The following is a 17,569-nucleotide window of genomic DNA, read 5'->3' on the forward strand; positions in this document are numbered from 1 at the left end:
AGATCTCACACAACCTGATGGTTTAGAAGTGTCTAGCACTTCCCCCTTCACTCTCTCTCCTGCTCTGCCATCGTAAGATATGCTTGCTTCCCCTTTGCCTTCTGCCACGTTTATAAATTTCCCAGGCCTCCCAGTCATGCTTCCTGTTAAGCCTACAGAACAGTGAGTCAATTAAACCTCTTTTCTTCATAAATTACCCAGTCTCAGGTAGTGCTTTACAGCAGTATGAGAATGGGCTAACACAGAGAATTGCTACCAGGAGTGAAACACTGCTGTAAAGATACCTGAAAATGTAGAACTGGATAACAGGCAGAGGTTGGAACAGTTTGGAGGGCTCAAAAGAAGACAAGAAGATGTGGGACAGTCTGGAACTTCCTAGAGACTTGTTGAATAGTTTTTGACCAAAATGCTGATAGTGATGTGGACAATGAAGTCCAGGCTGAGGTCTCAGACAGGAATGAGGAACTTCTTGGGAAGTGGAGCAAAGGTGACTCTTGCTATGCTTTAGCAAAGAGACTGGCAGCATTTCCCCCCTGCCCTAGGGATCTGTGGAATTTTGAACTTGAGAGAGATTATTTAGCATATCTGGCAGAAGAAATTTCTAAGCAGTAAAGCATTCAAGATGTGACCTGGTTGTTTCTAAAAGTATATATTCATATGCTGAACAAAGAGATTATCTGAAACTGGAACTTGTTTTTAAAAGGGAAGCAGAGTATAAAAGTTTGGAAAATTTGCAGCCCAGCCATGTGGTAGAAAAGAAAAATCCCTTTTTTCTGGGGAGAAATTCAAGCCTGCTGCAGAAATTTGCATAAGTAAAGAGGAGCCGAATGTTAATAGCCAAGACGATGGACAAAATGTCTCCAGGGCATTCCAGAGACCTTCACAGCAGCCCCTCCCATCACAGGCCCAGAGGTCTAGGAGGAAAAAATGGTTTTGTGGGCCAGGCTCAGGGTCCAGCTGCCCTGTGCAGACTTGTGACATGGTGCCCTGCATCCTAGCCACTCCAGCTCCAGCCATAGCTAAAAGGGGCCAAGGTACACCTCAGGCAGTGGCTTCAAAGGGTGCAAGCCCCAAACCTTAGCAGCTTCCACATGACATTCGGCCTGTATTTGCACAGAAGGCAAGAGTTGAGGTTTGGGAACCTCCACCTAGATTTCAGAAGATGTACAGAAAATGCCTAGATGTCTGATTGTCCAGGCAGAAGTCTGCTGCAGGGACAGAGCCTTCAAGGAGAACCTCTACTGGGGCAGTGCAGAGGGGAAATGTGGGGTTGGAAGCCCCACACAAAGTCCGCCCCGGGGGACTGCCTAGTGGAGCTGTGAGAAAAGGGCCACTGTCCCCCACCCCAGAATGGCAGATCCAGCAACATCTTGCACCATGCACCTGGAAGTGCCACAGGCACTCAACACCATGAAAGTAGCCGCAGGAGTTGTGCCCTGCAGAGTCACCAGGGCAGTGCTGCCCAAGGCCTTGGGACCCCATTGCTTATGTCACTGTTGCCTGGATGTGAAATGTGGAGTCAAAGGGGATTATTTTGGAGCTTTAAGATTTAATGACTGCCCTACTGGGTTTCAAACTTGTATGGGGCCTCTTGCCCCTTTGTTTTGGCCAATTTCTCCCATTTAGAGTAAGAACATTTACCCAATGCCTGTACCCCCATTGTATCTTGGAAGTAACTAACTTGTTTCTGATTTTACAGGCTCATAGGTAGAAGGGACTTCCTTATCTCAGATGAGACTTTTGGACTGTGGACTTTTGAGTTAATGGCTGAAATGAGTTAAGACTGGGAAACTGTTGAGAAGAGATAATTGTATTTTGCAATGTGAGAAGGACATGATATTTGGGAGGGGCCAGGGGCAGATGATATGGTTTGGATTTTGTCCCCATCCAAATCTCATCTTGAATTGGAGGAGAGGCCTAGTGGGAGGTGATTGGATCATGAGGATGGGTTTCCCCTTGCTGTTTGATATGGTTTGGCTCTGTGTCCCCACCCAAATCTCACCGTGAATTGTAATAATCCCCACATGTCAAGGGCAGGACCAGGTGGAGATAACTGAATCATGGGGGCAGTTTCCCCCATGCTGTTCTTGTGATAGTGAGTAAATTCTCATGAGGTCTGATGGTTTTATATGGGTTCTCCCTTTGCTTGGCTTTCATTCTCTCTCTTTGCCTGCTGCCATCCATGTAAGACATGACTTGCTCCTCCTTGCCTTCTCAGCCATGTGGAACTGTAAGACCATTAAACCTCTTTCTTTCATAAATTGCCCAGTCTTGGATATGTCTTTATCAGCAGCGTGAAAATGGACTAATACACTGTTCTCGTGATAGTGAGTGAGTTCTTACAAGATCTGATGGTTTAAAAGTGGGTGGCACTGGCCAGGTGCGGTGGCTCATGCCTGCAATCCCAGCACTTTGGGAGGCTGAGGCAGGTGGATCACGAGGTCAGGAGATAGAGACCTTCCTGGCTAACACAGTGAAACCACATCTCTACTAAAAAAATACGAAAAAAAATTAGCCAGGCGTGGTAGCGGGTACCTGTAGTCCCAGCTACTCAGGAGGCTGAGGCAGGAGAATGGTGTGAACCTGGGAGGCAGAGCTTGCAGTGAGTCAAGATCACACCACTGCACTCCAGCCTGAGTGACAGAGTGAGACTCCATCTCAAAAAAAAAGTGTGGCACCTCCCTCTTCACTGTTTCTTTCTCCTCCTCCTCCATGGTAAGACGTGCTTGCTTCCCTTTCACCATCTACCATGATTATAAGTTTCCTGAGGCCTCCCAGTCATGCTTCCTGTTAAGCCTGTGGAACTGTGAGTCATTAAACCTCTTTTCTTCATAAATTACCCAGTTTCAGGTAGTGCTTGATAGCAGTGTGAGAACAGACTAATATACCTGGTTGTTTTAAGATGTAAACTTTGACCAGGCACAGTGGCTCATGCCCGCAATCCCAACACATTGGGAGGCCAAGGCAGAAGGATCACTTGAGTCCAGGAGTTCAAGACCAGCCCTGCCTCTACAAAAAAATTTTTTTTTTAAATTAGTCAGGTGTGGTGACATACACCTGTAGTTCCAGCTACTTAGGAGGCTGAGGTGGGAGGATCACTTCAGCCCAGGAGATGAAGGCTGCAGTGAACTATAATTGCATCACTGCACTCCAGTCTGTGCAAAAGAATGAGATTCTGTATCAAAAAAAGAAGGAAGGAAGGAAGGAAGGAAAAGGAAGGAAGGAAGGAAGGAAGGAAGGAAGGAAGGAAGGAAGGAAGGAAGGAAGGAAGGAAGGAAGGAAAGGGCAAGCTTTATTATTATTCGGGTGTGGGAAACCAGGAGATCAGGAGATGACTGCCATTGAAATGATAGTTCATTTTTCACACTTCCCAAGAGAAGGGGGCACACCACACCTCAGAGCCACATGAGGAAGCACCAGGGGTGCTTAGGAGGCACAGGGAATGAGAGAAAATGTAGGCAAGCCTTTCTGGTGGTTTCCACAGGAAAGAATTGGCTAGGAATAGTAACCCAGTTCAGGATTGGCTCGTTTGAATAATCTCAGTAGGCTCTAGGGTAGAGAGGCTGTCTTTAGTTGTCTGGTACCTAACCCTGGGGTGATTAGGGAAGGGGTCTCGTGGTCTGGATTGTAAGAGCCAGACAAAAGAGGTAGTTGGGGTGTAGGCTTCGGGTTGGTTGGTCTGCGTATATACTCGTACTTGTAGGTGAGTCCTTTACTATCTCTAGGAATTGGCTGGCCCTGAGAAGAGCAGTCTCCCCAGAGTAAGCAAGGCCCTACGATGTCAAAGCATTGGAAATACAGAAAAAAAAAATTTTTTTTTTTTGAGATGGAGTTTCACTCTTGTTGCCCATGCTGGAGTGCAATGGCACTATCTCGGCTCACTGCAACCTCCACTTCCTGGGTTCAAGCGATTCTCCTGCCTCAGCCTCCCAAGTAGCTGGGATTACAGGCGCCTGCCACCACGCCCATCTAATTTTTTGTATTTTTAGTAGAGATGAGGTTTCACCATGTTGGCCAGCCTGGTCTCAAACTCCTGACCTCGGGTGATCCACCCACCTCGGCCTCCCAAAGTGCTCTGATTACAGGTATAAGCCAACACACCCAGCCAGAAATATAGAAAAATTTCTAAAAGGCATGATTAAAATACATTGACCTACAGAATAAGAATCTGTGTTTTAACAAGAGGCTGGAGTCATTAACGTTTGAGAACCACTGCTCTAGAGCACTACTCTCTGATGTTCTGAATTAGGTCTGCTAAAAGCAACATTTGTCCTAAGACATTCTGTATACAAATAGGAACAGTGACTATGGTTTTGTGAGACTATGTACACCAAAACAAGTCTAAACTCTTAAATAGAAAGCAAAAGGAGAATGTCCCAGAATATTAGCAATGCCTTCCATTTCTTGGGCATATGCTAATAATATTCTTTTGATTGTTACTAATGAATGGTACAGCAGTCTTAGATATTGTACAAACAGATGATACTACTTTCTAAAACAGAACTTATTTAAAAGGAAGGAACTTACCACCTCATCAGTGAATAGAGATAAAAGCCAACATTTTTAACCCATTTCACAATGGGAAAATTGATCAGTTAATTATCCAATGAAATCCTCATTTCCTACATTCTCTAACAAGTTGTGCTCCAATTTATTTTAATGGGGCAAAAATATTTCTTTGGATGACCCATCTGACTTATATTTGTCTTCACCCCTAGAAACTCCTTTAGAAGGAGCCCTTACTGGCCCACTCAACTTGGAGAGGCTGTTGTATTAAGGAAGAGAGGAAGAGGAACAAGAGCCAAATGGGGGTGCCTCACAGAATCACAGTGCTTAGAAATAAGCGGACCATTGAAATCATTTAATATAATCCTTCATTTTGAAGGTAGGGACGCTGAGGCCCAAGAAGCTAGTAACTTGCATGAAGCTGTGTGACTCTTTGATGCAGATGCAGACACAGAACAGTACCCAGGCCTCTGGGTCCACGGTCAACCGTTCTCCACGACACTGTGGAGTTTTCTCCTCCTCCTTCCTCCCTTCCCACTTCAGCAGAGCACCTCCTCACGCTTAGATCAGAGATAAAACACTTCGTGCCCAGTCTGGCAGTGCTGACAACAGCAGCCACGTATTTTATTTCTTTGCTTTATTTATTTATACCCATCTTTGTTGCAAAAGGATTTAAGGCCACTTATAAAGTTGCAAACAACAGAACAAGATAAAATAAATTTAAAATAAGTGAGAAAGATGAGACAAAGGAATAAGTAGCTTCACTGCAACTTTGCCCATTGCTCTCCTGTTAGAGCTGTTGAGCTTCTAGCCATTAAATCAGAGTGATGGGCAATGATTTCTGTACTCATGCCCTGTCTACTCAGCACTTCAGTGGATTTTTCTCCTTGGCTTGTTTTAGAGCCTCTCCCACTTTGTGATGCAGATGCCCTTTTAGGTCACTTTGGGAAACACAGAAGTTCTCTGCAGGGGGTCATGTTCGCAGAGTGTGACCACAGTGGTGATAGGGTTGTTGCTGTGTTGTTGCTCTATTAAGGCCAAGCAAGAGAAGAGAGCTAGTTCCTAACTAGAAACTTCAAGCTGTTGGAGCTGTCCAGAATCGATGACTTTCTTGGCTTCTTTGGTATGCCGTGCATGCCAAAGGCTGTGAGGAGGAGGCTCAGACTGCAGCCAGGGTTCAGCCCATAGCCCAGCCTTCCCCCATCCCCCACTCATTCTTCATCCTTTTTGTACCATTTTGACCTCTACCCAAGATCAGATCTCTTGGTTCCGTGAGCCCATATTCCTCGCTTCCTTGACTCCTTCATTCAAGGAACCAGTGCACCTTCTCTGCTCTCAGGACCTCCACTTCTTCCCACAAATAATCCTTGGTCCAACTGGCTCATTGCATCATGTGTGCTGTCTAACTCCCTGGGCCTCGTCCCTTTAGAATTCAACCCACCCCCTGGGTTGGGTGGCCTCTTCCATTTCTTCTAAGATGCTGCAAAATTAATCAAATCTAACTCCACCAGGAAGCCCAGTATTCGTGATGGCTCTTTATACTAGAGATGTTTGGAAAATGTTCATTTGGGGGCTGTTGTGGTAACTGGCATCGATCGGAGTAGAAATGCTAAATGCTGTGCATTGCATGGAACAATTCCACCCAGTGGAGAATTAACCCTCTTAAAATGCCAGGTGTGTTCCTGCTGATAAACACTGATAAAAGCACAAAGAAAACCTAACTATTTACCATTGTACAGTAGCATCAGAGCAGCCACACTGCAGATTTTTTGGTTGATGCCCAAGAGTTTAGTGGGAGGAAATCACTAAATTATTTTTATCTACACAGTGTCATCAGAAAGAATTACGTTTTGAAGGGATCAGGCTATGCTGGGAATTGTTTCTCATTAGGCCAGAGTCCCACGGTTGGATTGAGCTATAGCTCTGCTCAGGTCATTTGTTGGTCTGCATCGGGGACCTAGAAGCCACAGAGTTAGTTGGTGAGTGCTCTATGAACTGCTGGTGCAACCTGTCCTTGGGCGCTATCAGATCACCCCAGTCCCCAGAAGGGATGCTGGTGGCTGGCATAGTGATGGAGAACTGGCCACAACGGAAAATCTTTCCAGAGGTTTGTTGTTTTGAGTTTGTTTTTTTGTTTGTTTTGTTTTGTTTTGTTTTGTTTTTGGTGGTGGTGGTGGTGCTATTTTTCCTGTAACAGGCAAAGGAGCAGAACACTCAGAATTAAATGGTCTGTTGTCTCATAAAAACCAACTATGTAATCCCAGCACTGTGGGAGGCCAAGGCAGGTGGATCACTTGAAGTCAGGAGTCCAAGACCAGCCTGGCCAACATGGTGAAACCCCATCTCTACTAAAAATACAAAACAATTAGCCGGGCATGGTGATGCATGCCTGTAATCCCAGCTACTCCAGAGGCTGAGGCAGGGGAATCGCTTGAACCCAGGAGGCAGAGGTTGCAATGGGCTGAGGTAGTGCCACTGCACTCCAGCCTGGGTGACAGGGCGAGGCTCCATCTCAAAAAAAAAAAAAAAAAAAAAAAAACTATAATGCTCTTAAGGTTAAAAAATAAGCACAGTGGCTAAGAGAAATAATTAAGTTTAGCTAGCCCTCAGACCACTGCAGACTGCTGCCCACTGATCCCTGCATTTCTCTCTTGCTTTACTGTGGATTGGCTAATTATTTCCTGATTTATTCGTTCATTATCTAACACACTTGGAGTGCCTGCTATGTACCAGTACTAAGAAAAAGTCCCTGACTTGGGCTCTTTATATGCGAAGAAGGGTGGCAAATCTATCTGTTACTATGGAGCCACGTGCCAGGTGCTAAGGTGGAGGTGTGCTCATTGGGTCCAGAGAGCAGAGAGAATGGGCTTCAGGTGACACCTGGCAGAGGTTCAGGATGGGAATCTCCTAGGTATCCCAAATGTGCTAATGTTTGAATTAGGTCCTGAAAGAGAACAAGGAGTTAACCAAGGTGAAGAACAAACGAGTGGACCAGGATTCCAGAGAAAGAACACTGTGCACCAAGCCACAGAGGCATGAAACAAAAGGCTCTCAGTTGTCTAGTGTGGCAAGTGGCAGGGGTGCATGGGGGGAGGGTGTCAGAGTGGTGCCCTGGAGACAGGGAGAGCTGCAACAGATTCCTGGGGATGGATTCTTCTGTAACTCAAAGATAGGAGAGGCCATTAGACATCCCTCAGGGCCACATGTCAATCAAAATAATTAAAAGTAAAAGAACTGGAAAGCAGGCTTATATATTCCAACATCCATCTAGTTTTCCCCCCAAAAAAGCTTTTGATAAAATGAGATGAAGTGCCAAAAAAAATGTGTGTTCAATAGCGCAGCAGAAAGCGAGTAGAGTAAAAGTAATAACAAATACTCGGCTGGGCATGGTGGCTCATACCTGTAATCCCAGCACTTTGGGAAGCCAAGGCAGGTGGTTCACCTGAGGTTGGGAGTTCGAGACCAGCCTGGCCAACATGGTGAAACCCCATCGCTACTAAAATACAAAAATGAGCCAGGCATGGAAGCATGCACCTGTAAATCCCAGCTACTCGGGAGACTGAGGCAGGAGAATTGTTTAAACCCGGGAGGCAGAGGTTGCAGTGAGCTGAGATCACACCATTGCACTCCAGCCTGGGTGACAGGGCAAAACTCCGTCTCTAAATTTATTATTTAATTAAAATAAAAAATAATCTTGCCGGGCGCGGTGGCTCAAGCCTGTAATCCCAGCACTTTGGGAGGCCGAGACGGGCGGATCACGAGGTCGGGAGATCGAGACCATCCTGGCTAACACGGTGAAACCCTGTCTCTACTAAAAAAATACAAAAAACTAGCCGGGCGGCGTGGCGGGCGCCTGTAGTCCCAGCTACTCGGGAGGCTGAGGCAGGAGAATGGCGTAAACCCGGGAGGTGAAGCTTGCAGTGAGCTGAGATCCGGCCACTGCACTCCAGCCTGGGCGACAGAGCGAGACTCCGTCTCAAAAAATAATAATAATAATAATAATAATAATCTTTACAAAACTGGGTTACTGCTAATTCTGGGTAGCACAGCACAGGACAGCGTGCTTGGGTTTGGAGTCTGACAGAACTGAGTGCGTCTTGGCTTTACTAACTTGGCTCATGCCACTGTACCAGCACTTTCGGAGGCCAAGGTGGGCAGATCACCTGAGTTTAGGAGTTTGAGACCAGCCTGGCCAACATGGTAAAACCCCATCTCTACTAAAAATACAAAAATTAGCCAGGTGTGATGTTACATGCCCATAGTCCCAGCTACTTGGGAGGCTGAGGCACAAGAATCACTCGAACCCAAGAGGCGGGAGGTTGCAGTGAGCCGAGATCATACCACTGCACTCCAGCCTGGGCAACAGAGTGAGACTCTGTCTAAAAAAAAAAAAAAAAAAAAAAAAAGATAAAGCTTCTCTGGACATTGGTTCCCTCATTCAAACATGGGGGTGATGATACCAATCTCATTGCATTATTGTGTGAATTAAACGGTATCATCCCAGTGGTTTTTATTATTAGCCTGTTATTTGTTGCTTTTTGAAGCACTAACTTTATCAGGGCAAACAATAGGTTGTGGTCTGTGCAGATCAGTTCTCATTGGTGGAATAAAGAACAATCACAGATTACAGTTAATAAACCAGATCTAGAAATGACAAAATTCTTTCTTATTTTATTCATTTGACAAATGTAAATTACACATTTCCTGTGGGCAGGCACTTCATGAGGCTTAGAGTAGTGAACACGACAGACCCCGTCTCTGCTTTCCCGAGGCTCAAAATCTGGTGATGAGGAAAATGTATTAAGGGATCCCTTCCTGAAGTCTACCCCTTTCAGATTCACCAAGTGGCATGTTTGTTATGGACCAACCTAAAGTGGTTTGGCCACATAGGCCTCTTGGGTTCTCTTTGGTAGAACACAGTTGCCAGTGTAAAAGTTGTGAAAGATCAATATGGTGAGAGTCAGCTTCTCCCACACAACCTTGCTACCATATGAATGAATGTGGGTATGAGACTGAATTCTGCCACAGATGCAGGCATTTATCAAACAAACGTTTATGGACAAGTAGAAACAAAACAGTTGATTCAGCTTGTTTGGGAAGCTTGACAAAGGCCCAGCCCTCTCTCCTTTGAGGTTTTCCAACCACACCTGACACCAAAGGTTCGCCCCAGGCAACTACAAGAACACTCTAGAGAGGGGACACTGTTACACTGTTTTCCCAAAGCAGCATCATCCCCTCATAAACCATCCAGATTTGGTGGCTGGATACAGGGCAGCCTGGAGCACCGTCTCTGAAGGGACAGGCCTGGCTGGATTCTAATACCTGTTTATACAAGGGTGGGGAGTGTCTCTCAAGGTTTTGGCCAGGCCATATATCTTGAATACCATTAATTGCACCAGTAAAAAGCCTGTTTCTAGCAGTGATTATAGTAAGTCGTAAGTTTCAACAATAAAGCCCATTTTTTGTGTTCAGAATGTTGGATCAATATGGATAGCAGAAAAACTTAAACTGGCCGCATTTGGAATGTGGCCCACTTTGATTAATACCAGTTGCCCAATCTAGACTTTGTTTTCTTACTACCTGGGAGCTGATGACCTGGAAAGGTAAAGCCGAGACTAACTTCCACAAACAATAAAATACAAGTTATACTTGAGTACTTTTTTTTTCTTTTTTTTTTTTTTTTGAGACAGAGTTTTGCTCTTGTTGCCCAGGCTGGAGTGCAGTGGCGCGATCTCAGCTCACTGCAACCTCTGCCTCCCGGGTTCAAGCGATTCTCCCTTCTGCAGCCTCCTGAGTAGCTGGGATTACAGGCACCCGCCACCACGCCCAGCTAATGTTTTTGTATTTTTAGTAGAGACGGGGTTTCTCCATGTTGATCAGGCTGGTCTTAAACTCCCGACCTCAGGTGATCTGCCTGCCCTGGTCTCTCAAAGTGCTGGGATTACAGGTGTGAGCCACCACACCACCACGCCAGGCCTCAAGTACTTTTTATTTACTTATTTTTATTTTTTAATACTCTAGCACTTTATAGGCATTGTTACCCTGTTGCATTTCTCTTTCCTATTTAAAAGGTGTGATTCGCTCTGTGTGCATGTGTGTGTGTGTCTGTGTGTGTGTGTTGTGGGTCTGTGTATGTGTAAGGGGCTGGGTTATATCTAAAGTGACCAGAAGTCCTGATTTGCCTGGGAGAGTCACAATTTATACCTCTTGCACTGGGGCCCATCCATTTAGCACCCCCTTTTACTTTCAAAGTTGTCTAGTTGGGATGATAAATTATGATCTCTCTATTTCTAGAAAGAATGCAATGGCACAGAATAAAAAGAACAAACCCAGGAAAACTAGGTTTGGATCCTGTCTGTACCAGTCCCCATAGGGTGGCCTTGGGCAAGTTGCCCCTCTTAGATTCCTCATCTGTGAACTGAGAGTGATGCTTCTGCTCGCCCGCCCTCCCTAGTCAGTTTTCTATGAGATACCAGTTATGCTGTGGATGTAAATGAACTTTGTAAAGAGAAAAACACTAGCAAGAGTTAGGGATCATTTCCATCTTTAAACTAACATTGTTTTACACTTGAATTGACTCTGGTTGGGAAAAGTATCATCAGAATATAGGTCAGGTGAGCTTTTCAACTTATCTTCTCCAAGGCTGGAGAGACCCATAGCCTGCTTCTGCCAATAAAGTAACTAGCCAAGACATCTGCTAGAGTTTCCACCGCCAAAATTCCATCAGGGAAGAGAACATGACTGTTAAAAGTAAAACCATAAGCCAGTGGTTTGCTTTAAAATGAATTAATGAGTTGGGCACCGTGGCTCACGTTTGTGTTCCAGCTATTCAGGAGGCTGAGGCAGGAGGATCACTTGAGCCCAGGAGTTTGAGGCTACAATGAGCTGTGATCACGCCACTGCACTCCAGCCTGAGTTACAGAGCAAGACCCTGTCTCTAAAAAAATAAAATGCATTAATGTAAGAATCATCAGGCCGGGCGCGGTGGCTCAAGCCTGTAATCCCAGCACTTTGGGAGGCCGAGGCGGGTGGATCACGAGGTCAGGAGATCGAGACCATCCTGGCTAACATGGTGAAACCCCGTCTCTACTAAAAATACAAAAAACTAGCCGGGCGTGGTGGCGGGCGCCTGTAGTCCCAGCTACTCGGAGGCTGAGGCGGGAGAATGGCGTGAACCCGGGAGGTGGAGCTTGCAGTGAGCCGAGATCGCGCCACCGCACTCCAGCCTGGGCGACAGAGCGAGACTCCGTCTCAAAAAAAAAAAAAAAAAAAAAAGAATCATCTAGTAAACATTTAACTTACCCTTTTTTGTATGAGTAGAACTCTTCTGAAAGTTTGACATGAGGATGGGATGGGGTGCAAATAGGGGTGGTGCCCCAAACAGAGGTGCTGTTTTACATAATAATATAGTTTTATTTTTTTCAAAGTTAAAATTGCCTTTGTTATTATTATAAAAGGAATGCACTGCAAAAACTGCCAATATTTCAGAAAAGTCGAAACAAGTAAAATAAGAAAATAATTATTTCCATGTAAAACTTTCCAATCTTTTTTCTATGTGTATGTGTTTGTCTCTGTGTTGTACATATGTATCTACATGCATATATTTTATATTTTTAAAATAAAAGTGGAATCTTATAGACATTGCTTTGAAACATGCTTTTTTTTCCATCTAAAATTATCATGGATACATTTTAGTAAATATAGATCTGCATCATCATTTTTATGCATCTCCAGCCTTCCATTGAATGGATGTGCCAATAATTTACTTAACCAGTGCCTAATTGCTTGTAATTTAGGTTGTTTAAGGGCACAGTATGTACCCCTTTTGCTGTAATTTTTAGAAATCAATATAAGATATCTACACACACACAAACTTGACACACCTTTTGAAATTTCATATATTAATGTTTGTCTTTTTTTGCATTTAAGTGGAAAGATCCATGACAGTTAAAGTGCACACTAGGAGGAGCTATAAACAATAGGGCACAGGGGCCGGCCGCGGTGGCTCGCACCTATAATCCCAGCACTTTGGGAGGTGAAGGCAGGCAGATCACTTGAACTCAGGAGGTCGAGAGCAGCCTGTGCAACATGGTGAAACCCCATCTCTACAAAAAGCGCAAAAGTTAGGCAAGCGCGGTAGTGTGCGCCTATAGTCCCAGCTACTGGGGAGGCTGGGGTGGGAGGATCACTTGAGCCCAGGAGGTGGAGGTTGCAGTGAGCCAAGATGCACCACTACACTGCAGCCTGGGTAATACAGCCAGACCCTGTCTCAATAGTAATAATAATAGAGCAAAGGCAGCTCAGGGTGAAAAGTCAAGGTATCACATCGTTGCAAACTGCCTGAGGCAGTAAATTACTTTAGGAATAACCTCCTCATACACAGGAGCTCAGATATGGTCATTCATGGAGCAACATTGCTGCCAGGAGACCTTGTCTTTTTTTTTTCTTTTTTTTTTTTTTTTTTTTTTTTTTTTTGGCAGAGTCTTGCCCTGTCACCCAGGCTAGAGTGCAGTGGTGCAATCTCGGCTCACTGCAACCTCTGCCTCCAGGTTCAAGCGATTCTCCTGCCTCAGCCTTCTAAGTAGCTGGGACAACAGGTGTGCGCCACCACACCTGGCTAATTTTTGTATTTTTAGTAGAGACGGAGTTTCACCATATTGGCCAGGCTGGTCTCGAACTCCTGGCCTCAGGTGATCTGCCCGCCTTGGCCTCCCAAAGTGTTGGAATTACAGGCGTGAGCTACCGCACCCAGCCCCCCTTGTGATTTTCTAGCCCCACCAGCCCCAGTCATTGGAATATTCCTTTCACAAAAGAAAACATTGTGTGCACATGCAGGTGTTTACAGGTGGTGCGTTCCATAATATCTCAGTATCATGAGTTCTGCCATTGAGTGAAGCTGTGTGGGAACCCAGCCAGGAGCTCAGAGCGCTCGGAGGGGCTCTGAGTCACTGCTCCTCAGCTCCACACCATGGTCCAGGGCACCTTCAGGCTGTCATTGAGAAACAGTTTACTCTCAGTTTATACATAATACCAGCAAGCTTGATGGTCTGATTTCCAAGTTCAGGAAATTAGAACTCTAAGGAAGATTGTGGGGGCAGGCCTTCACAGTAAAAAGAAGTGACACCAGACTGCAGGAAAATACAGGCAAAAGCCAGAAAGCGGGGAAGCTGAAAGCCCTGCATTCTTTCTCAGTGTTTGCAAACCATAGGCACCACCCATGATGATGGGGCAATCAGTTTAGTGAATCCTGACCAACATTTTAAACAACGGAAGACAAGAGATCACAGTGCTTTTTAGATAGTGAAGATAAGTATTATCTTTGGGAACTTGTCTCTCATCTACATATCTGTAATACTAGGTTGCACTGTAAAATTCATTTCTTAAGGTAAATCAGGGTCAAAAAGTTTGACAGCTGCAGTCGTAGGCTCTAAAGTCATAATTTTATAGCAATTAATGCCTGTAACAGTGACTTGGAGTTATCAAAAAAGGATCAAGTAACATTCAAAGTATACCACTTAAGAAATCAAAATACAGCGAAATGGCCAGGCATGGTGGCTCACGCCTGTAATTCCAGCACTTTGGGAGGCTGAGGCAGGCAGATCACCTGAGGTCAGGAGTTTGAGACCAGCCTGGCCAACATGACAAAATCCTGTCTGTACTGAAAATACAAAATTAGCTGGGCGTGGTGGCATGCGCCTGTAATCCCAGCTACTTGGGAGACTGAGGAAGGAGAATCGCTTGAACCTGAGAGGCAGAGATGACAGTGAGCCGAGATTGCACAACTGTGCTCCAGCCTGGGTGACAGAGCAAGGCTCCACCCCAAAAAGAAAAAAGAAAAAAGAAACAAAAAAAAAAGTACAGTGGAATGAAGATCTTTTGGAAAGAGCCCTGTTCCAATGTGGCTACATCTTTTTAAAGATTTGGCATTATAAATGTTAAATGGAAAGCCTTTCTACCTTCTCCCTAACTTGAACCACAAACAACTTTTTAGAAACACCAAATTTGATGCATATTTAATATAAAGATATTCACTTTCCAGATATGCCTAGTAAGGTATACATATATCTTTGTAATTCAGATTAAGAGATATTTCATTTGTTCATGCAAAAAATGTATTTAAAACACACAGCAAAGTTTCTATGCTCTGGCTAGGCACTAGCCTGCAAAGATGGCTGAGACTCAGAACCTGCTCTCAGGGAACTTCAGTCCAGTGGTCTGCATTCCAGTCAACCCACATCTAAGACTTTTACCATAAAGTCATCTTTCAAACTGCAATGCAGTACAGGCTAAGGCTGGCTGACATTGATACTCACTCTCCCCCAAAATCTGGTGTATGGCCAAGCGCAGTGGCTCACGCCTGTAATCTCAGCACTTTGGGAGGCCAAGACAGGCGGATCACTTGACCCCAGGAGACCAGCCTGAGCAGCATGGCAAAACTCCATCTCTACAAAAAAATAATAAAAATTAGCCAGACATGGTTATGCATGCCTGTGGTTCCAGCTACTCAAGAGGCTGAAGTGGGAGGATCACTTGAGCCCAGGAGGTCAAGGCTGCAGTGAGCAATGGTCACACCACAGCACTCCATCCTGGGCGACAGAGCGAGACTCTGTCTCCAAAAAAAAAAAAAAAATTTATTTTTTAAAAAGAAAAATCTAGCATATGTGGTCCCATCAATGCAAAACTGACATTGTGACATCAGTTACAACGTCTTGGTTTGTGGGCCACATCATAAAGGATTAAGCCAAAATCTAGTTGCTGGTATGATCAGGCAAGACTGGCTTAGCCCCTGTGAATCCAGGTAACAGGGCATAAGTGAGGCATGTTGAGCCGAGTGCAGACACTACTGGGAAGTCTGCATGGCAAGGTCAGGCACTAGAACCCAAGCATTGAAGCCAAGCCTGCAACCAGTAGCAGCCACAGCTACCAACATGCTTTCCTTGCCTCTGTATCTCCCAAAAGCTCAGGCGCCATCCTGTGTTGGCTCCATCCTCTTTTTGGCCAGCTTTCCACATGTTCAGACCATGCTGGTCCCTGCCCAGCTTCCTCCTCCACATATGGAGTCTGATGCGGCTGCCTTCACTCAGAGGAGTATAAACATCCAGGGCATGGGCACGGGGCCCCAGCTTTATCCTCAATGGGCTGCATGGACTGAGCCCTCCAGCATTTCCCAAACTCCCTTCTCTATCTGCATCAGCAAAACAGCGTTTGTCTGGTCTGTGGTGGAACTGCTTTTGTTAAGCATGCAGTCTAACTACAACAGATTTCTGCTAATATTCCATATCTCCCTATTAGCGCACTTTAATTTGATATGACAAGTTCGGTAGCTAGGCCTCATGGACTGTCAGAAGTTCTGATTTTTAAATAGCCTACGCTGTCTTTCCTTAATATGCCAATGCTTGTCAAATCATGTGTCCTTCTTTTTGGCTTCAAAAAAGTGGGAGTGGGGTGGGGCTCTATGATCAGAGAAGTCACATGTTACATGGAAATATTCTCCTCACTTTATACCTTGCAAGCACACGAGTTTCCCTGCCAAGACTGTTCTGATTCACCTAGCACCATATTCTTTCAGTCAGCATGGATGCAAATGTCCTCTGGTTACCAAACCCACCTAAAGAAACACCCTTGAGAGTGAGTATTCACTAGCAGTGGGAAGCACTACATATACTTCCCACCAAGCTGCAGAGCATTTCCAGTCAACAGGAGCATATAGATTTCATTAGTCTTCATGACCTTCATAACAGTCAACGTGAAGTCCACCTTGACACGCAACTTCCCTGGCCTTTGGGTGTATGTTTTCTTATGTTGTACTTTCAGGGAGAAAGAAGTGTGACAGGCAGATTCATAAGGGGGTGGTAGAATGCTCTGTAACTTCCTAACCATCACCCCCTGACAGGCTCCCCTCTGCATTCTACATTCAACATCTCTGATCCTGGCCCCGAACCTTCACTTCCTGACAGACACCTCCATTCATCGCTACCTGCAAACCTGCTGGCCATCTGCAGTAACCCACCACCCTGTCCCTCAGAGCAAATGTCCAACACCTGCAGTGAACCTGCTTAGCCTGTGTCACTTAACAGTAATATCAGCCCAGATTCAGCTGTGAGTGTGTCCAGTTGGCATGGACAAGGGAACATGACAGTGGAAACCTACATTTGGTCCAATGTCTTCAGTGACCTGTTGCAAAGAACTCAGCAAAGGCCTAACTGTGAAACATCTGTTAGAGAAGCGATCCACCAAACCATATGCTAAGCTAGATCCCCTCTACATGTGCAGTGGTGCACCATGGACATACAAGCTTCATAATGTACAGCTGTCAGGCCTGCTGGGACATTCCACTTCACTGCTTCTTAGACGGATTCGGTAAGGAACCAGGGGTTGGCATTTAGGTGAACTGATCAAATCAAAGGACAGGGTGCGAACTGGATCAAGACGATTGTTTTCCATTGAAATAGTAGCTCTGGAGTGTAGATGTCCAAAGCTCCCCCTACACTGTGGAAAGAAACCCTTCCGTGTTAGGCACATTCGCTGTGAAACACTAGAAAAGCCATGAAGACAGGGAGTGTTGAGAAAATTGAGGGTGATGTTGTGCTTTTATTTTATTTAATGTTTATTTATTTTGAGAGGGAGTCTTGCTCTGCACCCAGGCTAGAGTGCAATGATCTCAGCTCACTGCAACCTCCGCTTCCCAGATTCAAGCAATTCTCCTGCCTCAGCCTCCCAAGTAGCTGGGACTACAGGCACCAGCCACCACACCCGGCTAATTTTTGTATTTTTAGCAGAGACGGGTTTCAGCATGTTGGCCAGGCTGGTCTCGAACTCCTGACCTCAGGTGATCCACCGCCTTGGCCTCCCAAAGTGCTGGGATTACGGGCGTGAGCCACCGTGCCTGGCTGAGGTTGTGCTTTTACAGTCAAACAACTCCATTGGCCATTTTAGTTTTATTATTTTCTCTGGAAGCGCCATAGAGGGAAGCAAGGAGGGCCAGGCCAGGAGTTGGAAGACTTAGTGCTGTTTGTAGTTTGCAGTGTGGCCCTGGCCAAATCACGTAGCCTCTCTAAATCCC

At 45.4% G+C, this 17,569-nt stretch overlaps 1 protein-coding gene across 12 annotated transcripts in view; it reads left to right on the forward strand.

Annotated features, from left to right (window-relative positions):
• Positions 1–17,569, forward strand: part of ATXN7L1 (ataxin 7 like 1) — a 271,623-nt gene that overhangs the window by 164,257 nt on the left and 89,797 nt on the right. The window contains exon 1 of one of the 12 annotated variants that reach the window (XM_021936149.2): positions 15,165–16,866. The exons of the other annotated variants lie outside the window; for them this stretch is intronic. Coding sequence (XP_021791841.2) covers positions 16,809–16,866 — 58 coding nt within the window. The 5' untranslated portion in view covers positions 15,165–16,808. Of the gene's footprint in view, positions 1–15,164; positions 16,867–17,569 lie in introns of those variants that run through there. 12 annotated transcript variants of the gene reach the window in all.

This window comes from Papio anubis, chromosome 4, assembly GCF_008728515.1.
Source record: "Papio anubis isolate 15944 chromosome 4, Panubis1.0, whole genome shotgun sequence".
Lineage (NCBI taxonomy): Eukaryota > Metazoa > Chordata > Mammalia > Primates > Cercopithecidae > Papio > Papio anubis.